Below are 24,463 nucleotides of genomic sequence, written 5' to 3'. Positions count from 1 at the left end.
GGGAGAAAAAGTAAAAAGGATAAGGAATGGCACAACCTCATGCCTTTTTATGACTCTTATTTTCTTGTGTATGTGCACCACATCTGCTTTATCCATTCCTCTGTTGATGGACACTTGGATTGCTTCCCTGTCCTGACTATTGTAAATGGTGCTGTAAGGAACACTGCGGTGCATGCATCTTTTTGGATTATGGTTTTCTCCACTCATATGCCCAGGACTGGGACTTCTGGGTCGTACAGTAGTTCTGTTTTTAGTTTTTTGTTCTCTGTGACGGCTGTACCAATTTATATTTCCACCAACAGAGTAAGAGGGTCCCTTTTCTCCACACCCTCTTCAGCATTTACCGTTTGTAGATTTTTCTGGCGATGAGTTGGGAGAGTGGGATTGACATATACACACTATGTATAAAATAGATAACTACCGAGACCCTACTGTGAGCACAGGGAGCTCTATCTGATGCTCTGCAGTGACTAAAATGGGAAGAAACTCTAAAAAAGAGGGGCCATATGTATACGTACAGCCGATTCACTCTGCTGTACTGCAGAAACTAAGCCAACATTGTAAAGTAACTATAATAAAATTTTTAAAAAAAGAATAAAGAAGAAGCCCGTGGGCTTTCCTGGTGGCTCAATGGTAAAGGACTGCCTGACAATGCAGGGGACACAGGTGTAATCCCTGGTCCGGGAATATCCCACAAGAACTAAGCCCGTGCGCCACAACCACTGAAGCCTGCGCTCTAGAGCCCGTGCTCCGCAGCCAGAGAAGCCGCCACAGTGAGAAGCCTGGCACCGCAACGAGGGGCAGCCCCTGCTCGCCGCAACTAGAGAAAAGGCTGTGCGGCAACAGAGGCCCAGCACAGCCAAAGGCAGACAAATAGATTAAGCGATTCTTTCAAAAAGAAGAAGCCCATGTCTCTCTCTGGCCTGGCTCAATGCTGGTCCCACGAGTAGATGACAGTGACCCCGAGGAGGCGCACCCCGCATCCCCACCCACCTGCGCATAGCGCCCGCTGCAGATGGCGCCTCTCCAGTCCGGAACGTTGATGCAGTCTGGGTGCCGGACCAGCCAGTTGTCGTCCTTGGTGAGGTAGGAGCCTGGGTACTCGGACACGGAGCCGTCCACATCGTGGAACACCGATGTCTTATCCCCGTCCATGTCCAGCTGGTTGAACCAGGGCCCGGGCTCCCCGAAGAAAACTCTGGAAGTAATCTGAACAGAAACCGGGAAAGTGAGGCTGGACCAGAAGGTGGAGGGTGGGGGGTAGTGGCCATCGGCGGGCCAGGGTGAAGTTCCCGATTTCTGCTGATGCTACCAACCAGCCGATGCAGAGAGGCTCAGGGGCAGTTCAGGAAACTGCATGGCTGACCCTTCAGACGGAGCCAGAAAGACAGCCAAATGTCTGCTGTGCTTCGGCCCTCAGTACCAGCACGCGGTCTTGGCCTCTACTCACTGGAGGGCTGGCTGCTGTGTGCAACCCCAGAGAGTACTATGACACGTGGCTCAAAAGACTGCAGGGGGTGGGGAGGTGGGCAGAGGAGTGTGTGTGTGACAGAGACAGAGAGGAAATGAGGTTGAGGTGGTGGTGAGTGTTTGCACGAGAAAGTATTACATATATATATATAACAAACACACACACACATGTCAGGGGGATATGTGTGAGCGAGGATGTGTATGTGAGTGTGTGTGTGTGTGTGTGTGTGTGTGTGTGTGTGTGTGTATGGGTGAGTGTACACTGTTGTAGGAAGGCAGTCTTTCAGCATGAGCCCTTGGAGAGTTCCATGACTGAACTCTTTCAGGCCTCCAATGGCCTGAGTAAAGAAATTAAGTAACTTGAGTTTCACATCTTTTCCCTCAGCTGCCAGGAACTGGGCAGACAGGCAAAGGGCAAGAGCAGGGGGAGGAGGAGGGGGGAGGTCTGGGAATGCTGTAACCCAGAGAAAATGTACCCGGAGCCCTGGACCTGCCCGTCTCAGGGGCAGCCCTCCATCCTGACCACCTCAGCCCCGGCTCCTAATTTGCTGCCGTCCAGGGCTAGGAGGGCCCTGTTTATGTTTCAGTCTCCAGGAGAGATTAAACAGAGCTTCTTCTGCAAAGATTCCTTTGGAAACTGCTGTTTTTTTTTAATTAATTGTGCCAACTGAAGTGGCCCAGTCACCAGACTGTAGAGGTTGAACCCAAGAGCCTTGGAGGAACAGAGCCTCAGAACTCTGAGGGCAGCGGAAAGTTCCTGGCAAGGCTTGGGTGGGTTTTGCGCGGGCTGAGGGCAGGCGGGCATTCACCCAGACGTGACCTGTGGGGCAACCTCCGCTTGTACTTTTCCAATTTGGCTGCAGACAGACCTGAGACGTGGCCTGACCTGCTTGGAGGAGGATGTTCAACCCCTGTGGTGGTGGCAACAGCTCAGACTCCAGGCCCCCAGGGACTCGTGAATCACTGGCCAAGTCTGGGTTTGCTGGGAGCCCGCCCAGGGTCAGGGGGGAGGCCCACTCACCGGGACATCCTCAAAGGCGATGTTGGTGACGTTGTTGTGGGGGCAGCTCTGCCAGGCGTTGTTCAGACGGAAGGCTAGGGCGCTGGTGTGCCGGCCCTCCAGGGCTGCGAACTTGCGGAAAGTGCAGTTCTGGATGTTGATGGGGCCGTCATAAAACTGAATGCCTCGGATGGGAAAATTCCTGTGGAGTGAAGGGAGTCAGCTGCCAGGCTGATGGCCATGTCGGGCCGCCATGTTGTTGTGCCCTCCAAGGTGGATGGTAATGATGGGTAAATCATTCCTCATTCCTACTCAACCTCCCAAAACTGCCCCTATAATACAACATGATTGACTCAATAATTCATTCACTAAGAAAGCATTTACAGATGCAGTATGCATGCATCTGTGTTCAGTGGTGCCCGACTCTTTATGACCCCATGGACTATATAGGCTGCCAGGCTCCTCTGTCCATGGGGTTCTCCAGGCAAGAATACTGGAATGGGGGGCCATCCCTCCTCCATGGGATCTTCCTGACCCAGGCATGGAACCCACGTCTCCTGCATGGCCAGGCAGACTCTTCACTGTTGAGCCACTTGTACACATGAATAAATGACTGCTGGATGAATTATTAGATGGATGGATGGATGTCTAATTGCTGGCTTGAGGTTTGGGGGATGTTCTGAACAGACATTTCCCCAAATCTTTCCATCCTATCAAGAGTCATTGGATAAATATGGTGAATATTCTTGGAGAGTGCCAATATCAATATCATGTCCCTCAGGAGAGTACAGCCATTAGTCATTATCCCCTTAGTCTTGAGTCTTAGTTGCTATAACAATTTAATTAGATTAAGCCCCAGATGAGTTTCCGCTCTGTGAGTAAGCCTTTCGATGGACAGTGTGCTGGATTTGGGAAACAAGGGAGAGGGAGGACATGGAACAGAAGGTATAGTGAAACGGAAGAGTAACTTCAATGTGATGTTTCAAGCACCTTTAGAAGAGAGGGCAGGACCCACGGGGAGGGCAAGCCTGTGAACTGGCAGAGGACCTCAAGAAAGCCCTGGTACCCAGGAGGCAGGGAAAGGTGGAGTAAGAGGCAAAAGGCTTGGAGCTGGAGGTAGAGGGGCTGCGGGAGAACTAGTGACTCAGAAATTCTACCTCGGGTCCAGCAGGGGGCACAAGATGCCGCTCTCCTTTGCCACAGACTCCTGAACAGGGTATGGACAACACAGGCCTATGATGGCTGAGCTGATCCATCTTGGGCCTGGCCCTGAATCTAGACGTGCTCATTCTTCAAGCCTGAGTTTATGCTTTTACTGGTATCTCTACTTCAGGGGGTCTTCCCTGGTGGCTCAGTGGTAAAGAATCCACACGCCAATGCAGGAGACCTGGGAGGGAAAGATCCCCTGGAGAAGGGAATGGCAACATACTCCAGTGTTCTTGCCTGAGAAATCCCATGGACAGAGGAGGCTGGTGGGCTATGGTCCATGGGGCTGCAAAGAGTTGGACATGACTGAGCGACCTGACAATAGCAACAACTACTTTGGGCCAGGACCCTCTCTTTCCACAGTAAACATAAAGAAGGAAGGGCAGAGCAAGGAAAACAAAGCAGAAAAGGGGGTCTGTCCATGGGGAGTGGCCACATTTCAGCTGTCCCCATCTCCAGAGCTGGGCTCCCCTCATCCAGACATGTTCCCCTGAGGAAGGGCCTGGTCACACCAGTCTTGGCAACGCGCCTTCAGAACACCGTGTGCCAAGGACTTCTGGTATTTCTGTATCTCTCTGTTTGTAATTGATTAATATCATCGCCCTGAATCGTGTTCTCATGGAGCAAAAGCTCCGTGCATCTTTCCATTTAAGGTATTTTAGGGGCTGCCCGTTGTGACTAGCTCTATATTTAAACTATGTGCTTACTTTACGCTGGGACCCCAACCCAGGCCTATATAGGAGGGATCCCCCACGATTCAGTCTGCATAGTCCTGGGCTCCTGCTCTCAAATGCAGTTGGAGGAACCTGCCCGAGTCTGACCAAGCTGTCGGGCTTCCATAAACAAACTCACCTCTGGAAGTCATCAGGACATCCTGGCCCTGCGAGGCTGGGAACCCTCGGTGTGGAAACCCAAATACGCAGACCCAGAGTTGCTCGTAAAAATGATCTGAAGGGATTGCTACATAGCTTAGGCTAGACAGAAACAAGGGCTTCTAGATCGCTCATGCCCAAGGAGACTGTGGGTCTGTCCTCACAATCTTTTCTAAGATTCCCATCCCTCTAGGGCTGGGGGCTTAGGCCTGGGTCCCACCTGTAGGAGCAGGAAGGATAAATCCTTGAGAAAGAGGAGAAGGCTTGGGGGCAAGGCAGAAAGGGCCAATCTTAGCCTTCTGCTGCTTGTGGCTTAGCGGCTCGCTCTCTGGCTTGAATTCACGTCTGAGCAGAAACACCATCCTCACCGCTGACTCAGCCTGGAGTTTTCCGAGGAATTAAGCAAGTCCCTCTGCTCTGCTAGCTCATCACCTCTCCAAGTCACCCCCCCCTCCCCGCCCCGGCCCCCATCACCTGGTTATCATCCAGCAATAGAGAGCCTCTGACACCCTCCCCAGGACAGCCGCGCTACTCTGCTGTTTAACAGACCTGATGGCTAGAAAATTCTTTCCCACACAAAACCAGTGCTGACTCTTAGGCACACATAGGGTGAGTTTCATCTTCTAAGTGCATGGCAGGTTCTGCGACAGCATCTCCCATGCTGTTCCCCTAAGTCTGGTCCCATCTTCCCTTGAAGATCCCCATCTCTATGCGATGTGACTGTGGGCTGTGTCACCCTCTGAGTTACTCCCCTTCAAGTGCTTAGGGCTGACTATCCTCACACCACTGTCAGGGGTGGGTGAGATGCTCCAAGTGAGTGGGCTGTCCAAGGAGAAAGGAAGCCAGGGTCACCCATCCTAGACACTAAATTCCCATGGATGTGGCTCAGAACCACATTATATGTTTTGACAGCTGTGCCCTGCTGTTGACACCCTTTCAACACAGTTTTTTGACTTCTCTCTCTCATTCTAGATTTCACCCCTCTGCTGGTTAATTGCAATTATTTCCATGATTTCTCTGACCAGTAGAGAAAAGAGGAATTCACAGTCAACAGGTAGAGACCACATACTAGCATCTTTCCTTCCACTGCTGTCATTTAAGGTAAGCCACAAGTCCCTTGGACAGCAGGGAGATCAAGTCAGTCAATCTTAAAGGAAATCAACCCTGAATATTCTTTGGAAGGACTGATACTGAAGCTGAGGCTCCAATACTTTGGCCACGTGACATGAAGAGCTGATTCACTGGAAAAAGACCTTGATGCTGGGAAAGATTGAAGGCAGAAGGAGAAAGGGGCGACAGGGAATGAGATGATTGGATGGCATCACCAACTCAATGGACGTGAGTTTGAGCAAACTCCAGGAGATAGGGAGTGCTGGCATGCTGCAGTACATGAGGTCACAAAGAATCAGACACAACTTCATGACTGAACAACAACAGGTAGAACAAGGAAGCTGCTGCGCTTGCAAACCTACTGGCCTATGGGGAGGGTCCTTCCACTGTGGTCCAAGCCACCAGGACCCCAGATCCTGTTGTCCATCATCTCTGTGCCAACATTGCCACTCTCGCCGACAAACAAGCTGTTCTTGATCTCCTGCTTGGAGCCGTCATCATAGGGGAAGGTTCCACCACTGCAGAGAGAAGGTGTCTGAGATGAGATGTCCGGAGATAGCATCCCACAGGTGTCAGGGGCGATGACCACTGCTCTTACCTGGCCAAGGTTAGGCCAATGCCATTGTCAGCAAACCTGGGGACAAGAGCAGACAGTCAGACAAGAGCATCTCAGACTTAACACACATAAAAGAGAGGCGCTCTCATGCATCTAAGCCTGTTCAATGTCCCACATGCGCATTTTCAGTGAAGCCCTCATTGTACTTCCTTCTCTGGATGTGTGTGTGTGTTCACAAGCTCAGCTATATCCGACTCTTTGTGACCCCAGGGACTGCAGCCTGCTGGCCTCCTCTGTCCATGGGATTCTCCAGGCAAGAATATTGGAGTGGGTAGCCATGCTCTCCTCCAGGGGACCTTTCTGACCCAGGGATCAAATCTGCATCTCTCAAGTCTCCTGTATTGGCAGGTGGGTTCATTACCACTAGCGCCACCTGGGAAGCCCATGTCTCCTTTAAATCAATCACAATAAAATGGGGAAATATACTTATTTCCCATGTATAGCTTCTGGTGTCCCTTTTGTTTTGCCAAGTGGCATGTGGGATCTTAGTTCCCTGATTAGGGATCAAATCCATGTCCCATGCATTGCAAAGCAGATTCTTAACCCCTGGAACATGAGGATAGTCCATGGTCTCCCACTTTTAACACCAAAGGCAGACCAGGAGGACATTTCCCATTTCTCCTTTAGAGGAAACCCCAGCTCAGCTGCCTGTCCCTCTGGTTCTTGTCCAATGTGGCCATAGCTGTCCACGGGGACCTTCTATCAGAGCTTGGGGTTCCCTGTCTTCTTCCTCTGGGCTTGGAGTCTGATGTGCTGCTATTTCAAGTTCCAGTTCAACTGCTCACCTTGCAGGAAATTCACTCAACAGAGCCTCAGTGTACCATGTCTAAGACGGAGATGAGGATTTATGTCTCTGAGAAACAGGGTAAGAAATAAATGCGACTAAGGATCCAGCACACAGGAAGTGCCTAGAAAGTGCTGGTTTCCTTCTTCCTTCCTTCTGCTGACTGGTGATATGAATGACTTTGTGACCTAGAGCCAAGCCCAGTGACTATTTGGGGGCAGTCATGACCCACAGCCACTGACATGGTGGACAGAAGCCACATGCTGCCTCTAGCAGGCTTTCTGGGTCACTGCCCACTGCTCTTCCATGTCCCTGCCTGGCTGGGCAGCCAGAAGGTCAAACACTGGTCTGCCTGGACTCCTCTGTCTTGCTCACATCTGTCTCTCACCCGGGGGAGGTGGGGAGGAACGCGGTCTCCATACTTTGCCCATGCCTCACTCACTTGCAGCTGTCCAACCACACGTCCCCGCCACGCAGCCAGGCCCCGTGATCTTGGTTCTTGTAGGCGGTGAAGTGTTTGATGATGGCTGGCTCCCGGGGCTTCAGTGGGTCGGCGTCCTGGTGGGGGCTGTATCTGGAACACACCGTGGGAGGCACAGGTGACTGAGTTGTTGGGGAAGGGCTACTCTTGAACTGACTGCCCTTCTGGGTGGTGGTGAGCTTCTCTCTGTGCTTGGTGCCCAGAAGACTCAGGCTAAAGAGCAATCAACCTGCCCATCCTGGGCTCTGCAATAAGCTTTCTGAGCCTGACACCAATGTCAGAGGTCTTCTCTCCAGGCGCCAGCCCCATGCAGCCTACAGACATGTCACTTCTCTTGTTCATCATTGCCATTGAGGACCGCTCCCCTCAACCCTGGCCCCAAAGTGGGGTCAAAGCCCCGGAGAAAGTTCAGACAGCCAGTCCTAATCCTGGCACTTGATGCAGACTGGGAAGGGGAGTCTGAGATGCCCTGCTCTCTATACCCCAGAGAGTAACCTTGACCTCGTGCCTTTTCTGGGCTGCTACATCTCAGCCACCAAATGGAGCACTGAGCCTGGATGTTCCTGACATCCAGGCCAGCAAAAATCTTCCACTGGGAGGATCATGTCACTGGTGTTTCCTACTCTTGACAGAGAGCAAGCACCTTGGTCTGTTCAAAGGGTACAGATTTTCCTAACTACCTGGAGGTTTGGACAGCACATTTTAAAAGCAGCTCCTGGCCTTGGGCTGCACTCCAGATGTATGTATAGGTACAACCTCAATGTTTCTTCCTATTAAATTGATGGCAAAATTCCTCCCTTCTTTTCTTTTCTCTTCACCTTTTCTATCCCAGCCCTGTTAACTTATTAAAAAGCAGGTATTGGATTTTGCTGATTTTTCTGGAAACCTCTTGAAATTTCTTTTTCCTTACAACTGCTAAGGCCTCAACCCTGACTCAGATTTGGCCCCACTCAGTTTTTCCCACAAAGTACCCCCAGCAGCTAGCTCCATGCACAGGACACAGAACGTGCCAAAAGATACTTGAAGGATGAATGGATGAGTGGATGAAGGGAGTAGGGCTGAGTCCAGAGGCCCCCGTGGAGTGCATGGACTCCCCAGGGTTGATTACCTGGCAGAGATGATGGAGAGGAAGGGCCGCTTGTCCTTGGCAGAAGCCTGGGTGGTTTTGACCCCGTTGTCTATGATCATGCCAGCCTGGGGAGAGGGGACATTTAGGGACACATTATTGCGGGCTGCAGGCATCTTCTCACACCCAGCTTCGTGGTGTACTCTTGAATGCTCCAGTAAAACCAGCTTTGCTCTCAGAATGTATTAATAGAGATAGGGAGTTCTGCAGTGAGGGAGGTGAAGAACACGGATTGCTCTGCACGGCTCAAGTCAAATCTGGAATAAGGTGTTGGTATAGATGAGGATGCTGAGGTTTAGATGGGGTTAAGTATTTTGTCCAAGGACATACAGCTAAGTCCATTACCAGAACTCACACTGCTTTGGGCAGTTATAAGCCCAGGTTCCAAATTAAAGACAATAGATAGGCTGTCTTGGGAAATGTGTCTGCAATGATGCAAAGAAAATGCTGAGCTTAAGCTTTGTCTTTACCTTGGAGCAGGGGTCTTTGATCCTCCCCCAGTTTTGTCTGTTTTTGCCTGACTCAAGGGAAAAAATCTCACTTTCTTATTTGGCCCCCAAGTTGTCCACTTTGTCAGCCACAGGTGAGCGTGAGTCTGGGCAACTGAACAAGACTGTTCAGGGTAGCTCTGTTCAGTCTACTTAGGGCTTGATTCCCTTGGCCTGTTAGGAAGGTTTGAACACATCATCTCCTCTTTATGTAACTGAGGGCGCTGGCTACTGTGATCTTCAGCTGGCATGTAATTAAGTGGTGGGGAGGTGAATGAGTCAGAAGTGGGGCTCCATCCTCAGCACTTCCCTCATGAGTGTGACCTTGGGTAAATCCCATCACCTCTGGGGCTTCAGTTGCAGCCTCTGTAAGATGGGCTGATGACACTGAGGTCCTGCTGTGAGGACCAAGTAAGACAGGCCAGGGGAAGAGCCAGGGGCAGAGGCCTTACACGGTGACATGGGGTCAGGGCTCACTGGGTGCCAGCACCATGCGCAGGGCTCCTCCCTGGCTCAGGCCTCAGAATCCATCCAGCTCGAGGGTCTTCTTGTCCCCTTCCCTCCCTGCCACCTTCCTCAGGGCCCGGCCCTCCCTCTGTGCCCAGGAGTCCTGGCTACCGTCCTCCCTTGAGTATTCCTCTCCTTTCCAACCTCCCCAAACATCAGGGTCCTGTGCGGCCCAGCCCCTGCTCACGGGGAGACTTCTCGAGGAAGGGCTCATGACAAGTGGCCAACAGTTGCCTCTCCATAGCCCCTCTTCCCCACCACAGCTCCCATCCCCACCACGTGCGCTGCAAAGTCACTCAGGTGCCCCAAGCAGGGGCCGCCAGGAGGAGCAGCCTGAGTGATGGTGCTTCCTGCCTCTCCTTTTGGCTCCGACCAGTTGCCAGGTGGAGGCCAAGGCAGGAACAGCCACAGGAGAGCCTTGCTAAGGACAGCCAGGACCTGGGAGGCCACGGAAGGCCGCTCTGTGTCCTTCAAGTCCAAGGCTAGGAATGCACTTGCTCCCGGCTGTCAGCGGTGGCAGTTCCGGCTCTAACCCTATGCGGGCCTGGGAAGCCTGACCAATGGGCTGGCGGGGAGGCGCAGTCTGGAAGCTCTTACCCGGTAGTTGGAGTGTGCTCGGTTGTTGAGGAATTTCCCCAGTGGAATGTGCTCTGAATAACCCGGGGAGTACATGCCGGCCGAGGGGCCCGTCGGGACATGGTGAAAAATGAACCAGAATCCAGTTTCCTGGTGGAGGAGGACACAGGGGGAAAGGCACAGAATTCAGCGCCAGGGAGCTTCTTGTGGGGGTAACTGTACGGCCCAGACTTGGGGTGAGCCTAGTGCTATCACCCAAATGGCCCCACCCCAAACACACCTGCAGGAAACAGTGAAAAGTATGAGGCAAATATATTTTGTGGGCGGGCAGGGTGTGAGGGTGTGGGAGTTCCATCCTGACTGTTAAAACATTTCGTGGGGTCCTACTGTATCAGCCATGGGAGACAAATGGCTGGATTTCAGAGCTACCTTGGGGTCCATCACCACCCCCTCTCCCAACACAGAACACAAGGGTCGCCTGAGCTTTTTCCTTAGCTTTTCCCTTTTATTCTGCAGACATGGAAGCTGAGGCCCAGAGACAGCAGCTGACCTGCTCAGGACCCCCAGGAAGGTGAGCAGCACAGAGGGCTGGGTGAGAAGCAGGCAGGGTAGACAGAATGCCATATTTGGACCCTCTGCCTGTCCCTGCTTGACCTTCCTCCCCATCAGCTGGTAGGTCATAGCACAAATCTCATAGGGTTGATACAAGGTTGATAAATTACTGGAGTTTATGGGATTTCCCTGGTGGTTCAGAGGTTAAGACTCCACGGTCCCAGTGCAGGGAGCACAGATCCAATTCTTGGATGGGTAATTAAGATCCCACATGCTGCATGGTGTGGCCAAAAATAAATACAAATAAATAAACTTGCACACACAGCAACACAAAATAATTTTTTAATTATTAACATTCTAAATTATTTTAAATTGTTATTAAAGTGTGAAAACAATTTTAAATTATTGGAGCTTAGAACACTGATATGCCAGGCATCTAACAATGAGTTATTGATCACGTTAGCTACGATCATCAGTGTGACAAAGGGCCAGAGGCATCACTTAAAACCGAGTCCCCCTGGACTTCCCTGGTGGTCCAGTGGTTAAGAATCCGCCTGCCAATGCAGGAGACACAGATTTGATTCCTGGTCTGGAGGCTAAGATCCCACATGCTTCAGGGCAACTAAACCTCTGTGCCACAACTATCTAGAGCCTGTGTTCCGCAATAAGAGAAGTCACTGTAATGAGAAGCCCTCACATCACAGCTAGAGAAAGCCCGTGCACGGCAACGAAGACCCGCGGAAGCCAAAAACAGAAAAAGAAAACCAAGTCCATCTGCCTCCCAAGCTGGCCCTTCCCTCCTCACCCTGCTCCTGTCTGTGTAGATGTCTAGACTGGGGCTCAAGGCATACGTATTCTATGGAGACCTGGCCGTCTCCTCTACCCCAGCCCCACCCAAGGCAGGGATGTTTCTGCTCACCTCGGATCCTGCAGCAGCACAGTTTATGAGGTTGTTGTTGGGATTGGCCATCCAGAAGGTGGACACAGCACTGTGGACAGGGGCAGAGATGGAGCAGCATCAGACAGAGGGCCACCGGCTCCCGTTCTGCCGCCGGGTTGGAGGGGTGCCCCAGGTCAAGGGCTCTAATGAAGCTTCGAGGAGCCTCTTAGCAGTGATTTGAGAAGCCCTTGATTTGTTGATCTGAAGCCTAATTTTCTCATTAAAGTGGTATGCATTTACACCCCTAACATGCTCAGAATTTGAATGAGGTCTGGCTCTTGATGGTAGAAGCAAGTTTGTGGGTTAAATCTGAGATGGATCGTAGAATAAGTGGAAATAAGGGGAACCCAGGAAAGTGGCTGTTTCTAAGGGAGAGACCCTGGACTCAGAAGGGTGATCGCATAGGAAGTTCTGTTTCTCTGTCTCTCTGACTGTCTCTGTCTCTGTCTGACTCTCTCTCTCTTTCTCTCTCTCTGACTATTTCTGTCTCGGACTTTGTCCTGACTCTCATGTCCGGAAGCACACTGGGCAGCTGGTACCCATGTGTACAGGCTGTGGGTGCCGAGGTGGCAGCCTGCTTCCTCTCCTCAAAGGAGCCCTGTGTGTCACCCGGAAAAACCCAAGGATGAGAACAGTGGTCTCTCTGGACAAGACCGATGCCCATGAGGCCCAGTGAGAAGGGAGAATAGAAAACACACTGTGCTTGAGCAGCTGAGAGCCTCAGGTGGTTAAGGCTGCAAGGTCTGAGCCACATAGGAGCCCAGGACTAAGGAGTCAGAGGCTGGGTGGGTCACATGAGGGAGATGCTTACTTGCAGTCCTGCCGGGGCTTGGGGATGTACCCTGGGTAGGAGTCCTCCGTGATCGTCTTGCACATCTTGCTGTCGCGGTCAGAGGGGAGGAGGGTTCCAGACTTGACGAGGAGGCCGAGACAGTGGTCAAAAGTGTTGCGCTCTTCTGGCCCATCTTCCGTGAAGAAGCAGTGGCCCAAAGAGTTATAGCCTACAACATCCTTGACCTGCCAGGGTCAAGACAGGGGACAGGTCACCCAGCATCACCACTCATTTGCTCATTCATCCATTCCACACACACGCACAGCCTCAGGCACCACCAGGCTCTGAGAGGGGCACTGGGCATTTGAAAATGGACCAGACATGGATGTTGGGCCTGGGGAGGGTGGGACAGGGCGATAGAGCCAGACTTTAAAGTCCCTTGCAGCTGGGGGTATTGTGACTGAGGCTTCCCGGGGTGGGGAAAAGGACAAGATGTTAGAATGGGCCCACGAGGAGACTGTGGATGAGGTCCTGTGAGCCTAACCTGGTGAGGACACAGCCAGTACACTGCTTACGAGGACTTAGAGGATTTCACCAAGAGGTCCCCCAGAAAGGGCGGTGGGGAGAGTGCCACCTGGGGACAGCACCTGAGCCAGGCCAGGTGGGCTTATTGTAGGAAGACTGGCTCCTCACTCTGCCCTCACCGATAGACCCAAGCCAGCTTTGAAGCCCACAATCCATATCAAGCCTCATTTGAGAAAGCCAGAAAGGGATGCAAACTCCAGCTCTTCAATATCCTTCTTGGAATCACGGAGTCGGGGGGCTAAGCCTAGAAACCACTTGAAACATGGAGAGGCCTGGGGTACAGTCTCTCAGACAAGTCTTTCAAGCTCTCTCCAGCACACTCTCCCCACTTCACAATGAAGGAGTCCAGCTCCAGGATCTCCAAGGCCCCTCTGGGTCTGAATCTCAATGAACTCATTGATCTGAGAGTTAGAGGGCCCTCAGAGGGCCTCTGGGCAGAGCTGTACCTTCCTGACTCTGTTCACCAACATCCCTGACAAATGGGCATCCTGGTCTGGTTGAATGGCCCAGACGAGATGCTGGCTACCTCCCAAGGTGCCCTGTCCACAGTGGGGTGTGAGGATGGCAAGAAACACCTCACTACCTTGACTGAGATCTTCCATCTCCATCCCTGTCCCTAGGTCCTGACTGCCCAATGACGTCACCCAACCAGGGAAACTCTTGCTCCCCTATGACATCATTCAACCTGATGCTGCAACAGGCCCTGGAAAAAATTCATCTATCACCCCCAAACAACTCCCCCTCCAGCACTGCTACCATTCAAGAGGTAATCCTGTATATTATGGGATGTTCAGCAACATCACTGGCCCCTACCCACTAGATGCCAGCAGAACCTTTTCAGCTGTGACAACCAGAAATATCTCCAGACATTCATTTCCAAGTATCCTATTGGGATAGGCTTCCCCAGTGATTCAGATGGTACAGAATCTGCCTGCAATGCAGAAGACATGGGTTTAATCCCTGCATTGGGAAGATCCCCTGGAGAAGAAAATGGCAACCGACTCCAGTATTCTTGCCTGGAGAATCCCATGGACAGAGGAGCCAGACGGGCCACAGTCCAAGGGGTCAAAAAGAGTCGAACATGACTTAGAGACTAAACAACAATTCCATTGGGAAAGGGAAGTGACAAAATTGCCCCTGTCTGAGAAGCACTAATCCAGGGTAAACACCCTGCTTTCCTCTGAAGTCTCTTCTATGACAAATCTTACCTACTCCCCCAACTCCCATGCAACCTTCTGCTAGAAGCATCCAGAACTAGGACCCTTCATGTCCCAGCACTGGCCTGGGCGCTTATACCTTTTAATCTTGCTGAAATCTTACATAATTCAATAATAATATGTTTTTTTTTAGAGATGAGGAAAATGAGACTCAGAAAGGTTGAGTGATTTGTCCAAGGTCATGCAACCCACATGTGTGAAACCAGGGCTGAAACCCAAGTTTTCTAACTGTGTCCATCCACCCGTAGAGGTGGGTCACAAGCACAGCTGCCCTGTGCTAAGCAAGCTCTCTGTTCTCTCAAACAAGTATCACCCCCTTGATCTTTGATAATAGGCAAGGGTGTGGTCTTGAACGCTATTCTGTCCCTCAATAAGCATTTTAGCCAATACCAAGGTCACGCAATGGGACTGCTTCCTTTCCTCCTAGTGAGCAATGAAAGTTTCTTATAAATAGCCTGGGCAGACAAGCCTGGGAGGAAGAGGTGAGAAAGCATGGGTTGCTCGTCCTGGCAGGGACATCTGAGAGCAAGTTCAATGCCTTCACTTAACAGAGGAGGACACTGAGGCCCAGAGGAGGGCGGTGGAGCCATGTTCAGACCCGGGCCTCCTGCCTGCTGCCCACAGTTCCTCTTACATCCCGTGCACCCAGTTGCCCATTGTCTGGATCATACTTTGGTTGTCATTCTCTGAATCCAAGTGAATAATGAATACATTCTTATTCTAACAAATGGCTGAAAAAGAAATTCCCTCCTCTTGAGTTGTGCTCTGGAGAGAAAAATCCTTATTGAAAGGAATAAAAATAACTCCTATTTGCTGGGTGTGAAATGCTTTATATATATTATCTCATCCAATCCTCATCCAAACTACTATTCCCTTTCAACCAATGACACCGAGACTTAGAAAGTTGCCCAAGTCCCTTCTCTTGCAAGGACGGATGGAGACTTGCTTCTCCATCTGTCTGATCTAAACTTTGTGTACGAACCAGTTCTCAACAGCACCAGAGAAAAAACGCTCCTGTCTTGTATTGCGTTTCTTTCTTCTCTTTAGGAGTGGGGTGAAGTAGCATATAGAGTCAAGAGAGCAGTGTGATAAGGTAGAAGAAAGCCCTGGGCTGGGAGTGGAAGACACAAGTTCAAGTTTGGCTTCACCACAGACTTGCTGTGTGATTTGCGAGGGTCCTTAGGGAGACTTCTGAGATCCCTTCCAGCCCTAACACTGGATGACAGCTCTTCCTTAGAACAGTTCCTAGAATTAAGACCCTTGAACTGTGATACAGCTTGAGATGGGCACATATAGATAGATGACAGATACGTAGGTGGAAGGACAGATGTTGCTGTTCAGTCTCTCAGTCGTGTCTGCGTCTGTGACCCCGTGGGCTGCAGCATGCCAGGTTTCCCTGTCCTTCACTCAAACTCATGTTCATTGAGTCGGCGATGCCATCCAACCACCTCATCTTCTGTCACCCCTTTCTCCTCCTGCCCTCAATCTTCCCTGCACCAGGGTCTTTTTCAGTGAGTCAGCTCTTTGCTTCAGGTGGTTGAAGTACTGGAGCTTCAGCTTCAGCATCAGCCCTTCCAAGGAGCATCCAGGGTTGATTTCCTTTAGGACTGACTGGTTTGATCTCCTTGCAGTCCAAGGGGCTCTCAGATAGACAGAGAGGAGCTGGATAAACAGACACACACACACGGACATGTGGTGTTCCCACCGAATCCTCATGTTTGCTATCCGGAAGCAATGTGTGCACTCCTGGCCATTCTCTTGCCCAAACTGCATTTTCCCGTTGTTCTTCTGGATAGCTTCCCTCATGACTGAGATCATGAAAGTGATTCCTGACAGCCGTTTTCAGTCTTCAACTGTTGTAAAGTAGAGTCTAGGCATGAGATTTTGAGGGGTAAAATTCCTCAGCTCTTAGGACCTGCTTCAGTTAGAGCGACCCATGTAGTTTATTGTCTCAACCAGGACATTTTTGAGAATGAAAGTGGGAACTATTAATATCAATTGACTATTAACTATTAAATATAATTAATAATTATTAAGTTGATAATTATATTAACATAACTGCTATTAACTATTATTTATTAGTAATCAGTTTAGGGACAACAGCTGTAAACTGAAACTGTTCGATGCAAATCAGGGCTTAGGGTCACCCCAACTACGAGGACTTCCTCCTGCAGCCTGCACACAGCGTGAAAAGGAAATGACTGAGACAAATACGAATGGGGGAGTGGATGGGATGCACTGGAGACTGGGACTGACAAATAAATACTACCCTGTGTAAAACAGATTCATGCTGGTATATGGCAAAAGCTGTCACAATATTGTACAGCAATTATCCTGCAATTAAAATAAATCAATTAATTTTAAAAACCAGATAACTAATGAGAACCTGCTGCATAGCTCAGGGAACTCTACGCAGTGCTCTGTGGTGATCTAAAGGAGAAGGAAATTCAAAACAGAGGGGATATATGTGTATGTATAGCTGATTCACTTTGCTGTATAGCAGAAACTAACACAACATTGTAAAGCAACTATACACCAATAAAAAGCAATTTAAAATATAAAACAAATACAAACAGAAGTGAACTGTATACCTGATTCTGCCTTCTAGGGTGAGTATGATATAATTCGTCTTAGTGAGAAACTTGGCCTTAAGTATGAACTTATTAAAAGGAAGACTAATTTCTGAGCTTCTGCCATTTCTGCCTCCTCTTTTTTTTTTTTTTTTGAGCTGCTAAGGAAAAGAGCTTTGGAGTAGGCGGTGATTTGTTTTGCAGCCTGTGTTAATGAGCTACACCCGTGGGGGATTCATGTTGATGTATGGCAAAACCAATACAATATTGTAAAGTAATTAGCCTCCAATTAAAATAAATAAATTTAAATTAAAAAAACGAAAATGCAAATATAAGTTGGAAAAGGAAACCAAGAACTCAATCATTCTGCCTAATGAGGAAAAGAGTGAGTTTCTAAGGTGGCCCAGGACAGGTGGGGAAGGGCACTGCAGGACCCCCACAACCAGGTAGAGGGAGGGAGGGCTTGAGAAGAAAAACCGGTCTCTCCATTTCCAGCTGATGTCTGCGCTGATCTGTGATGCACACTCCGCACCACCCCCCCTCGGCCCATCTCCTTCCCACTCTGCCAGGAGAAGCCCTAGCCTCTGAACCTTTGGGGGAAAACACGGCCAAGGGTCTGTTTTCCTCATGTGGGCTCAGGAGGGGAGGAGAGATGAGAGCAGCTCATGAATCAAGAGATGAGTAAGGGACTTCCCTGGTGGTCCAGTGGCTAAGAATCTGCCTGCCAGTGCATGGGCCACGGGCTTGATTCCTAATTCAGGAAGATCCCACTTCCCCGGCTTCTCCACAGTTTTCGTCTCCCTGGAGATGTCCCCTTGCAGCACTGCCCTGATAGAAGCCCCTGGGAACAGCCCTCCAGCCCCACCCACAGCACTTTCCATGCTCTGACCACCCCCCACTCCACGTGAGCCTGTTTCCCACAGGAGACTTAGAGAGGGTGAGCAACTTGCCCAAGGTCCATAGCTCAACACCTGTGGACCAAGCCTTTCTAGACTATGCCCCCAAACCCATGCTGTCCCCTTTATACTGATGAGTGGGCCTGCTAGGAGAATTTACTATAATGTACTAGGAAGTGGTGGGCATGGTGTAAACCAGAGCAAAGCCCACCTTGGGGTGGGGGTGCTATGACTTTGCCCCAGTCTATTGTGGCCAGGCAGGAATGTGGGTCTAGTGTTGCCAATTCAGCCTACTTCTCAAAGGAAGCCAAAAATCCAAGATTTTATGTGAAATCTCTCCATTTTCAAGTGATGAAAACTCATTCAAATGTTTCTTTAACACTTAAGCCAAACAAAACACATCTGGCCACTGGGTTCAGTTTGCTGGGTGCCATTTTGTGACATCCGGTTTAAAAGTTCACAGAGGATGTGAGTTTGGTCCATTGAAAGAAAGTTCCATTTCATGTAAAATTATCAAATGTTTCTCTAAACATGATACAAGCCAAACAAAACACAAACTGGATTCAGCATGCAGGGTGCCATTTTGTAATGTCCAGCTTTAAAATTATGGAGGATGTAAGCTGAGTTCACTTAAAGAAGGATCAATTGAGTGTAAAAATTATCTGTGCAAATCAAGACAAGCCACACACACACACACACCAACTTACTAATGAAGGCATTTCTCCCAGTGCTTATTGCTCTGAAGACACTTGGTTCAACAGAAGAAAAAGGGAAAGGGCCCACTCCTGCCACCACTGCAAGCCCGTCAGGCAGGCTTGGCATGACCCCTGCCTCATTTGCAGTTAAGCAGATTCATCATGATGCACAGTCATGGAATGATCCTTGGGCAAACCAAGGAGCAGAAGAGCTAGACTCCCTGTGACCACTGAGTGCTCACCCATCTCTGTAGCTTGGTGCCCTTTAGCAAGGATACACCCTTATTTTCTCCTTATTTGGTGGGTTACCTCTTCTCAATCGATATTGTTCTCAAATTTGAGCCAAAGATGGTTCCACCCCCAATGGCCCTGGACCAAGTGACTAGATCTAAAACATCCCACCATTGCAAACGATCCCTGGGCCCAGCAGTAAGCAGATTGGCCTCAGGGAGGGAAATGAAGGAGATGAAGGGGCTCTGGATCCCTTGCTGCCCCGGGAAGGAAGTGCTTACCAACAAGCCATTGGAGCCGTGGACAGTGACACAGCGGGAGAACGTGTGGTGGATGGAGAGATCCTTGACATACGTGGGCGGGTCGTAGCCTCCCTTTTCATCCACGTCGCCTGCCAGGTGGAAGTGAATTGGGTACTGACCAATCAGCTGCTGGCCCATGTGCTTCAGCTCCACGCCCTCCAGGTGTGCGGCCTTGAATCCCAGTGCAAACTGGGAGAGCAGAGCCCAGAGTCAGAAGGGGTCCATGGGGTTGCTCCCTGATCCCCCTCGCTGGTGCCCACATTTCAGAAATGCACATACACGTGTTGTCCTCAGAATGTTTCACTGAGCCCCACCTCAGGGACTCAGTTCATCAAAGACATTCTCTGCAAATGGGTTGAGATGTCTGACTCTTCCTACCTCACTGGAGACAGGGTGCTGCTGATAATATTGTGATGAGCAGGGCAACGGATTGTGTGGGATCAAGAGGTGCAGTGGGAATGTGCGGTGTCTGGGGTTTGCCTCAGCCTTCTTTTCCTGCCTCCTAAGCTACTGAGCATTATGAGAAAGGGGTGACCCTGAGATAACCTGGGGGACGCTAGCAAGAAGCATGCCCTAGGTGGGTTAGGGAGCCCAAGAGAGGATGGACGCTGGGGCAGTAAGAGCCCAGGTTGTGGTCCACCATCTGAGGCCCTCTCCTGGCTGGGGGAAGGGGAAGCTGAGCTTGGGGTCTTCACCAGCCCGTGACTCCAGTAGTGTGTGTGTGAGCTGTAGGGTGTTCCACACGCTTATGTCATAGTACACTCAGAGCCATTGCTACACATTTCAAAGGACCCACTTGATCGCAATGAATGTCTATACTCCAGGAACTCACCATGAAAGCACAGTTCAAACACAATTCCTGCCCCAGGTTGAGCTCTGCTAACTTCTACTAGGGAAGGATGACTTCAGGACATGCTAACCATTCCTTCCAAAATCAGGTGCCCATGGGAATGCCGACTCTGGCAGTGGCTGCCCTGGAGAGCTGTGTTAAGAATGATTCTGGGTCTAGGTTGGGCAAAGTGGGAAGGAGTGCTCTGGTCACTCAGGGATTCACTCTCAAGATGGGAAACAGGATTGTAGCAGCGTGAGTGACATAAACCTGCTATTTTTGCTTTAATCTCTCCAATGATTTTATACTACCACCCCTGCCCCTTCTCCTCCCCAGACACTGATCGGAAATATGCAGAAGTGGTATTGGAGGGTGCAGTGACTGGGAGGTACTGCTTGAATTTAATGAGCAGGGGCTGGAGATGCTAGAAATCTTATTATATAGATCCCTGCGACAAAAAGAAAATTGTCTTACCTATTTCAGCAGGGACTCCATGATGAACTGTTTCACTCAATTATTCCTTTCTGTTAGATTACTAAAAATAGTCTTATCCTTAGAGCATATGGATTTAGCTTCAAAAGAATTATTTTTACAAAACCCCAGGGTTTACTGTTATTCTACCAGTTTTAACCTCAAATCACTGGAAGCAATGGCTTCATGAAGGAGGCTGGCATGTCTTAGGATATTCAATATGCCACGTATAGGCACCTTATAGAGAGATGCTAAAGAAAATTCCCCTATGAGCTGAATGCTAGGAAAACATGAGCTCCAGTGAATTGATACCATTTTTCTTTGTTGCGCAATGAGAACCCCTGTAGCTCATCATCTCTGCCTTGGTCTTGAGTCTCTACTGGGAAACTCACAGGTAAACGTGAAGCTAGAACTTCTAGTTCTCCCTTGCTTATCACTTTCTCCGTATTTTCACAGTTTGTGTGTGTGCTAAGTTGCTTCAGTCGTGTCCAGCTCTTTGCGGCTCCTCTGTCCATGGGATTCCCCAGGCAAGAGTACTGGAGTAGGTCGCCATATCCTCCTCTAGGGGATCTTCCCAGCCCAGGGATCAAACCTGAGTCTCTTTTGTCTCCTGCACTGGCTGGCAGGTTCTTTACCACTAGCACCACCTGGGAAGGATCTGTTATAAATGTGACTTTGTGTGAGTTAAATGCCTCTTCTTTTAGAAAGTCCTCAGGGCTAACTAATGAAGAAAGGGAATGAAAGCCATGATTGAAAATTGAAAACCATGAAGGCAGGAAGCACAGTGTGATGGGTGCCACAGACCTGGGGAGTGGGTGTTCCTCATCATCTCTCTCAGCCCCAAGCACTGACAGATGAAATTGCACCCCAGTGGATGATACACAAGCCTCCTCCCACTTCCAGAGGGTCCCCCTCTCTTGATCCTACCCCTTGCCTCCCAGTCCCTTCCCTGCCAAGCACCCCTGCCCCCAGGATGGTGTTGTGCGAATCTTCCTGGTTGGGTTGACGGGCTCTGCCAGGTAGATCTGTCGTACCTTGATGTGGCCCCCAAAGGTGTCGAAGTCAAAGAAGTTGCAGAGGTGGTTGCTGTAGGGGTAGCACTCATCCTCCATCTCCCCCATCACCACGATGTTCGGCTCAGGAGTCCCACCTCGGCACGCATGTCCACACCATCGATCTCCTCCCCGATGTGCAGGTACATTGGCTTGCCTAGGGCAGAAGAAGGGAAGCAGGGAGCATCAGAGGTGCTGCCTGTATCCACTGTGCCCAGGACCCACCAGGGACTTCCACTGCTTCTGTGGTACCTGGGGTTGTCCAGGACCCTGAGCCCCATTTTATAGAAGAGTGAAGCCCAGGGAGATGAAATTACTTGCCTGGATGAAGAGCCAGCCACGAACGCTCATGTCTGAAGCCCATGGCAGACATGGCTATTTGTCCCCTAATTCCTACCCCCTTTCTGCTTGTCAGTACTAGAAACTTCTATGTTAGCTGATACAAGACCCCCCGGGACAACCATACTCCCTAGCCTCCCCGCAGGTCAGCGTGGTCAGAGGATGAGCAGAGGCGATCGTGCACCCTGCAGGCGGCTCCCGCTCTCCCCCAGGGCTGGGATGTGGGCACTGGTGGTGGGCCAGCCTTGCCTGTGTGAGAATATACCCTGGAAATGGTCCAGCAACCAGAGGGAAGAAACCTGGGCTCTGGATGATCCCACAGAGCTCACGCCCTAGACTGCCTACCAGTTGGGTTTCTTATGGACACAAGACGAATCCCCTCTTCAAAGCCACTGCGATAAAGGGAAGCCTAGCGTGCTGCAGTCCATGGGGCTGCAGAGTCAGACCAGACCGAGAGACTGAACAACAACAAAAACAACAGGCTGCCTTTAAATTCAGCTCGTCCCTGAGACTGCTGACCTGGTTCCTAGGTGCTGTCTCTTTCTTCTGAGGATGTAATTATAGACAGCAACAGTCTCTTGTGCTGATTTGCAGCCCGAACCATACCCCGGACACCGCTTGGCTTTCACTGCGACCTTGAGTAGAGCAGCAGGGCACAGAGCTCGGCCCCTTGATACCACTGGGGCCCACATGCAAAGGCTGTGGTTGCACTGAGCCCCGAGGAGTACCCGCCGACAGTGACCTCACCCTGCCCTCTCAGCCCCGGGGAGGGCTGGCTCCTCTGTCCAGTCCTTCACCTAGCTTACATCCCGTGGGTGGGTCTGCATTCTTTCAGAGGATGTTTATTGCCTTGGATTTCTGCAGACTCAGGGAGGTGGTGGTTTCTTTGAAGCATCTCAATTCAAGATGCGAGACCAGTGCCTGGCGAAGCTGAGAAAATATTCCCTTTGGAATTGGTATTCGCCTCCTCCAGCTATAGTAACAACTGACCACAAATTTAGTGGTTTAAGACAACAGAAATTTCTTATTCTTTTTTGGTCATGCCATGTGGCATGTGGGATCTTAGTCCCCCAACCAGGGATGAAACTCATGCCCCCTGCAGTGGAAGCATGGAGTCTTAACCACTGGATCTTCAGGGAAGTCCAAAGACAACAGAAATGTCTGACAGTCCTGGAGTTCAGAAGTTCAAAATCCATTCCACCAGGTTACAGTCAGAAGTCGACAGTGCTGGTTCTGTAGGGAGGCTCCAGGGAGAGCTCGCTCCTGGCCTTTTGCAGATCCAGATAGTGGTCAATGTTCCTGGGTTGTTGTTCAGTCGCTCGATCATGTCTGATTCTTTGTGACCCCCTGGACTGCAACATGCCAGGCTTCCCTGTCCTTCACTATCTCCTGGAGTTTGCTCAAGCTCATGTCCATTGAGTGGTGATGTCATTCAATCATCTCATCCTCATCCACTTCTCCTGCCTTCTGACTCTGACCTTCCTATACCTCTCTTTTAAGGACCATTTTGGGCTTCCCTGGTGGCTCAGTGGTAAAGAATCCACCTCCAATGCAAGAGACGTGGGTTCAAGCTCTGGCCTGGGGAAGATGCCACATGCTGCGGACCAGCTAAGCCCGTGTTTCACACCTACTGAGCCTATGCTCCAGAGGCGGGGGAACCGCAACTACTGAGCCCAAGTGCTGTAACTACGGAAGCCCACACACCCGAGAGCCCATGCTCCACAGCAAGAGAAGCCCCCACAATAAGAAGCTCACGCATCGCAACTGCAACTAGAGAGTTGCCCTGCTCGCCACAACCAGAGCAAAGCTCAGGCAGCAACGAAGACCCAGCACAGCCAAAGCAAATAAATAAATACTTAAGGACCCTTTTGATTTCACCTAGCCCACCCAGATAATCCAGGCTCACCTCCCATCTCATGAGCCTTAAGGACATCAACCAAGTCCCTTTTGTCACCAAGGTAATATTCGCACACGGCTCCGAGCAGCACAGCACCCTGCCCAACTGCCCGCAGGATGGACAGAGTAAAACCCAGACTCTTGTGGGCTTATCCACCATCACTCACTCCCTCACAGCCCTTTCTGCTCCAGCCAGACCCCACCACCCATCCTACCCATAGCAAGCCTCTGCTTTTTTACATCTTAGAGATTTTACCTAAGCTGCTCTCTCTGGCCAGGACAGCCTCCTCCCTTTGTCCATGGAGCAAATCACTTTGTTCCTCAAGATCTAGCTCCTTTTCAGTGAAGTCTTCCCCGACCGTCCTCAACATCAGCTGTGGATCCCTGAACACGTCATTTAAGCTCCCTGAATCTCAGACTATATCTATACAATGGAGACAATCATAGCATATATCTCAAAAGGTAGAGATAGCTGTGAAATGAATTAATCCAGGGAATGTGCCCGGAACAGCCCTGGGCACATGCTAGGGGGCTAGGACACATGCAGCTATCCCCAAGCAAAGGCTTGACCCGAGGGCTCCCACCATTGGCTTCACACTTATGATGGGAGCTTTCTCCATTCCATGGGCTGGGGTGGAGGGGTGGAGGAGGGAAAGCAGCCAGGGGTAGGGGGGACTTCCAGGTGGATGGAGGCGCTGTGTTGATTAGAGTCCTGGGAGCAGAGGTGGGAAGACAGACTGAGAGCTGGGAGAACTCTCCAATCCCACCGCCTCCTCCCCCGCCTGCTGTGGGGCTCCCTATCAGGGCTCTGACAGACCTCACGGCTGCTTTATCTGCCCTGATTCTGTGTTCACAGGCCGCTCCCAGGCCGCGATGCCAG

The 24,463-nt window shown here is 50.6% G+C and overlaps 1 protein-coding gene across 1 annotated transcript in view; it reads right to left on the bottom strand.

Annotated features, from left to right (window-relative positions):
* The window catches only part of CEMIP (cell migration inducing hyaluronan binding protein), a 160,225-nt gene that overhangs the window by 18,980 nt on the left and 116,782 nt on the right, over positions 1-24,463 (bottom strand). Inside the window, 12 exon segments of the mRNA XM_018066296.1 lie at positions 994-1,209; positions 2,492-2,672; positions 6,021-6,176; positions 6,257-6,292; positions 7,501-7,632; positions 8,648-8,733; positions 10,258-10,386; positions 11,708-11,777; positions 12,540-12,745; positions 18,976-19,185; positions 21,331-21,431; positions 21,434-21,505. Of these exon segments, the coding sequence (XP_017921785.1) occupies positions 994-1,209; positions 2,492-2,672; positions 6,021-6,176; positions 6,257-6,292; positions 7,501-7,632; positions 8,648-8,733; positions 10,258-10,386; positions 11,708-11,777; positions 12,540-12,745; positions 18,976-19,185; positions 21,331-21,431; positions 21,434-21,505 (1,595 nt within the window).

Source organism: Capra hircus, chromosome 21 (assembly GCF_001704415.2).
Source record: "Capra hircus breed San Clemente chromosome 21, ASM170441v1, whole genome shotgun sequence".
Classification (NCBI taxonomy): domain Eukaryota; kingdom Metazoa; phylum Chordata; class Mammalia; order Artiodactyla; family Bovidae; genus Capra; species Capra hircus.
Note: the sequence above shows the minus strand (reverse complement) of the source record. Positions and strands in the feature narration are given on the sequence as shown.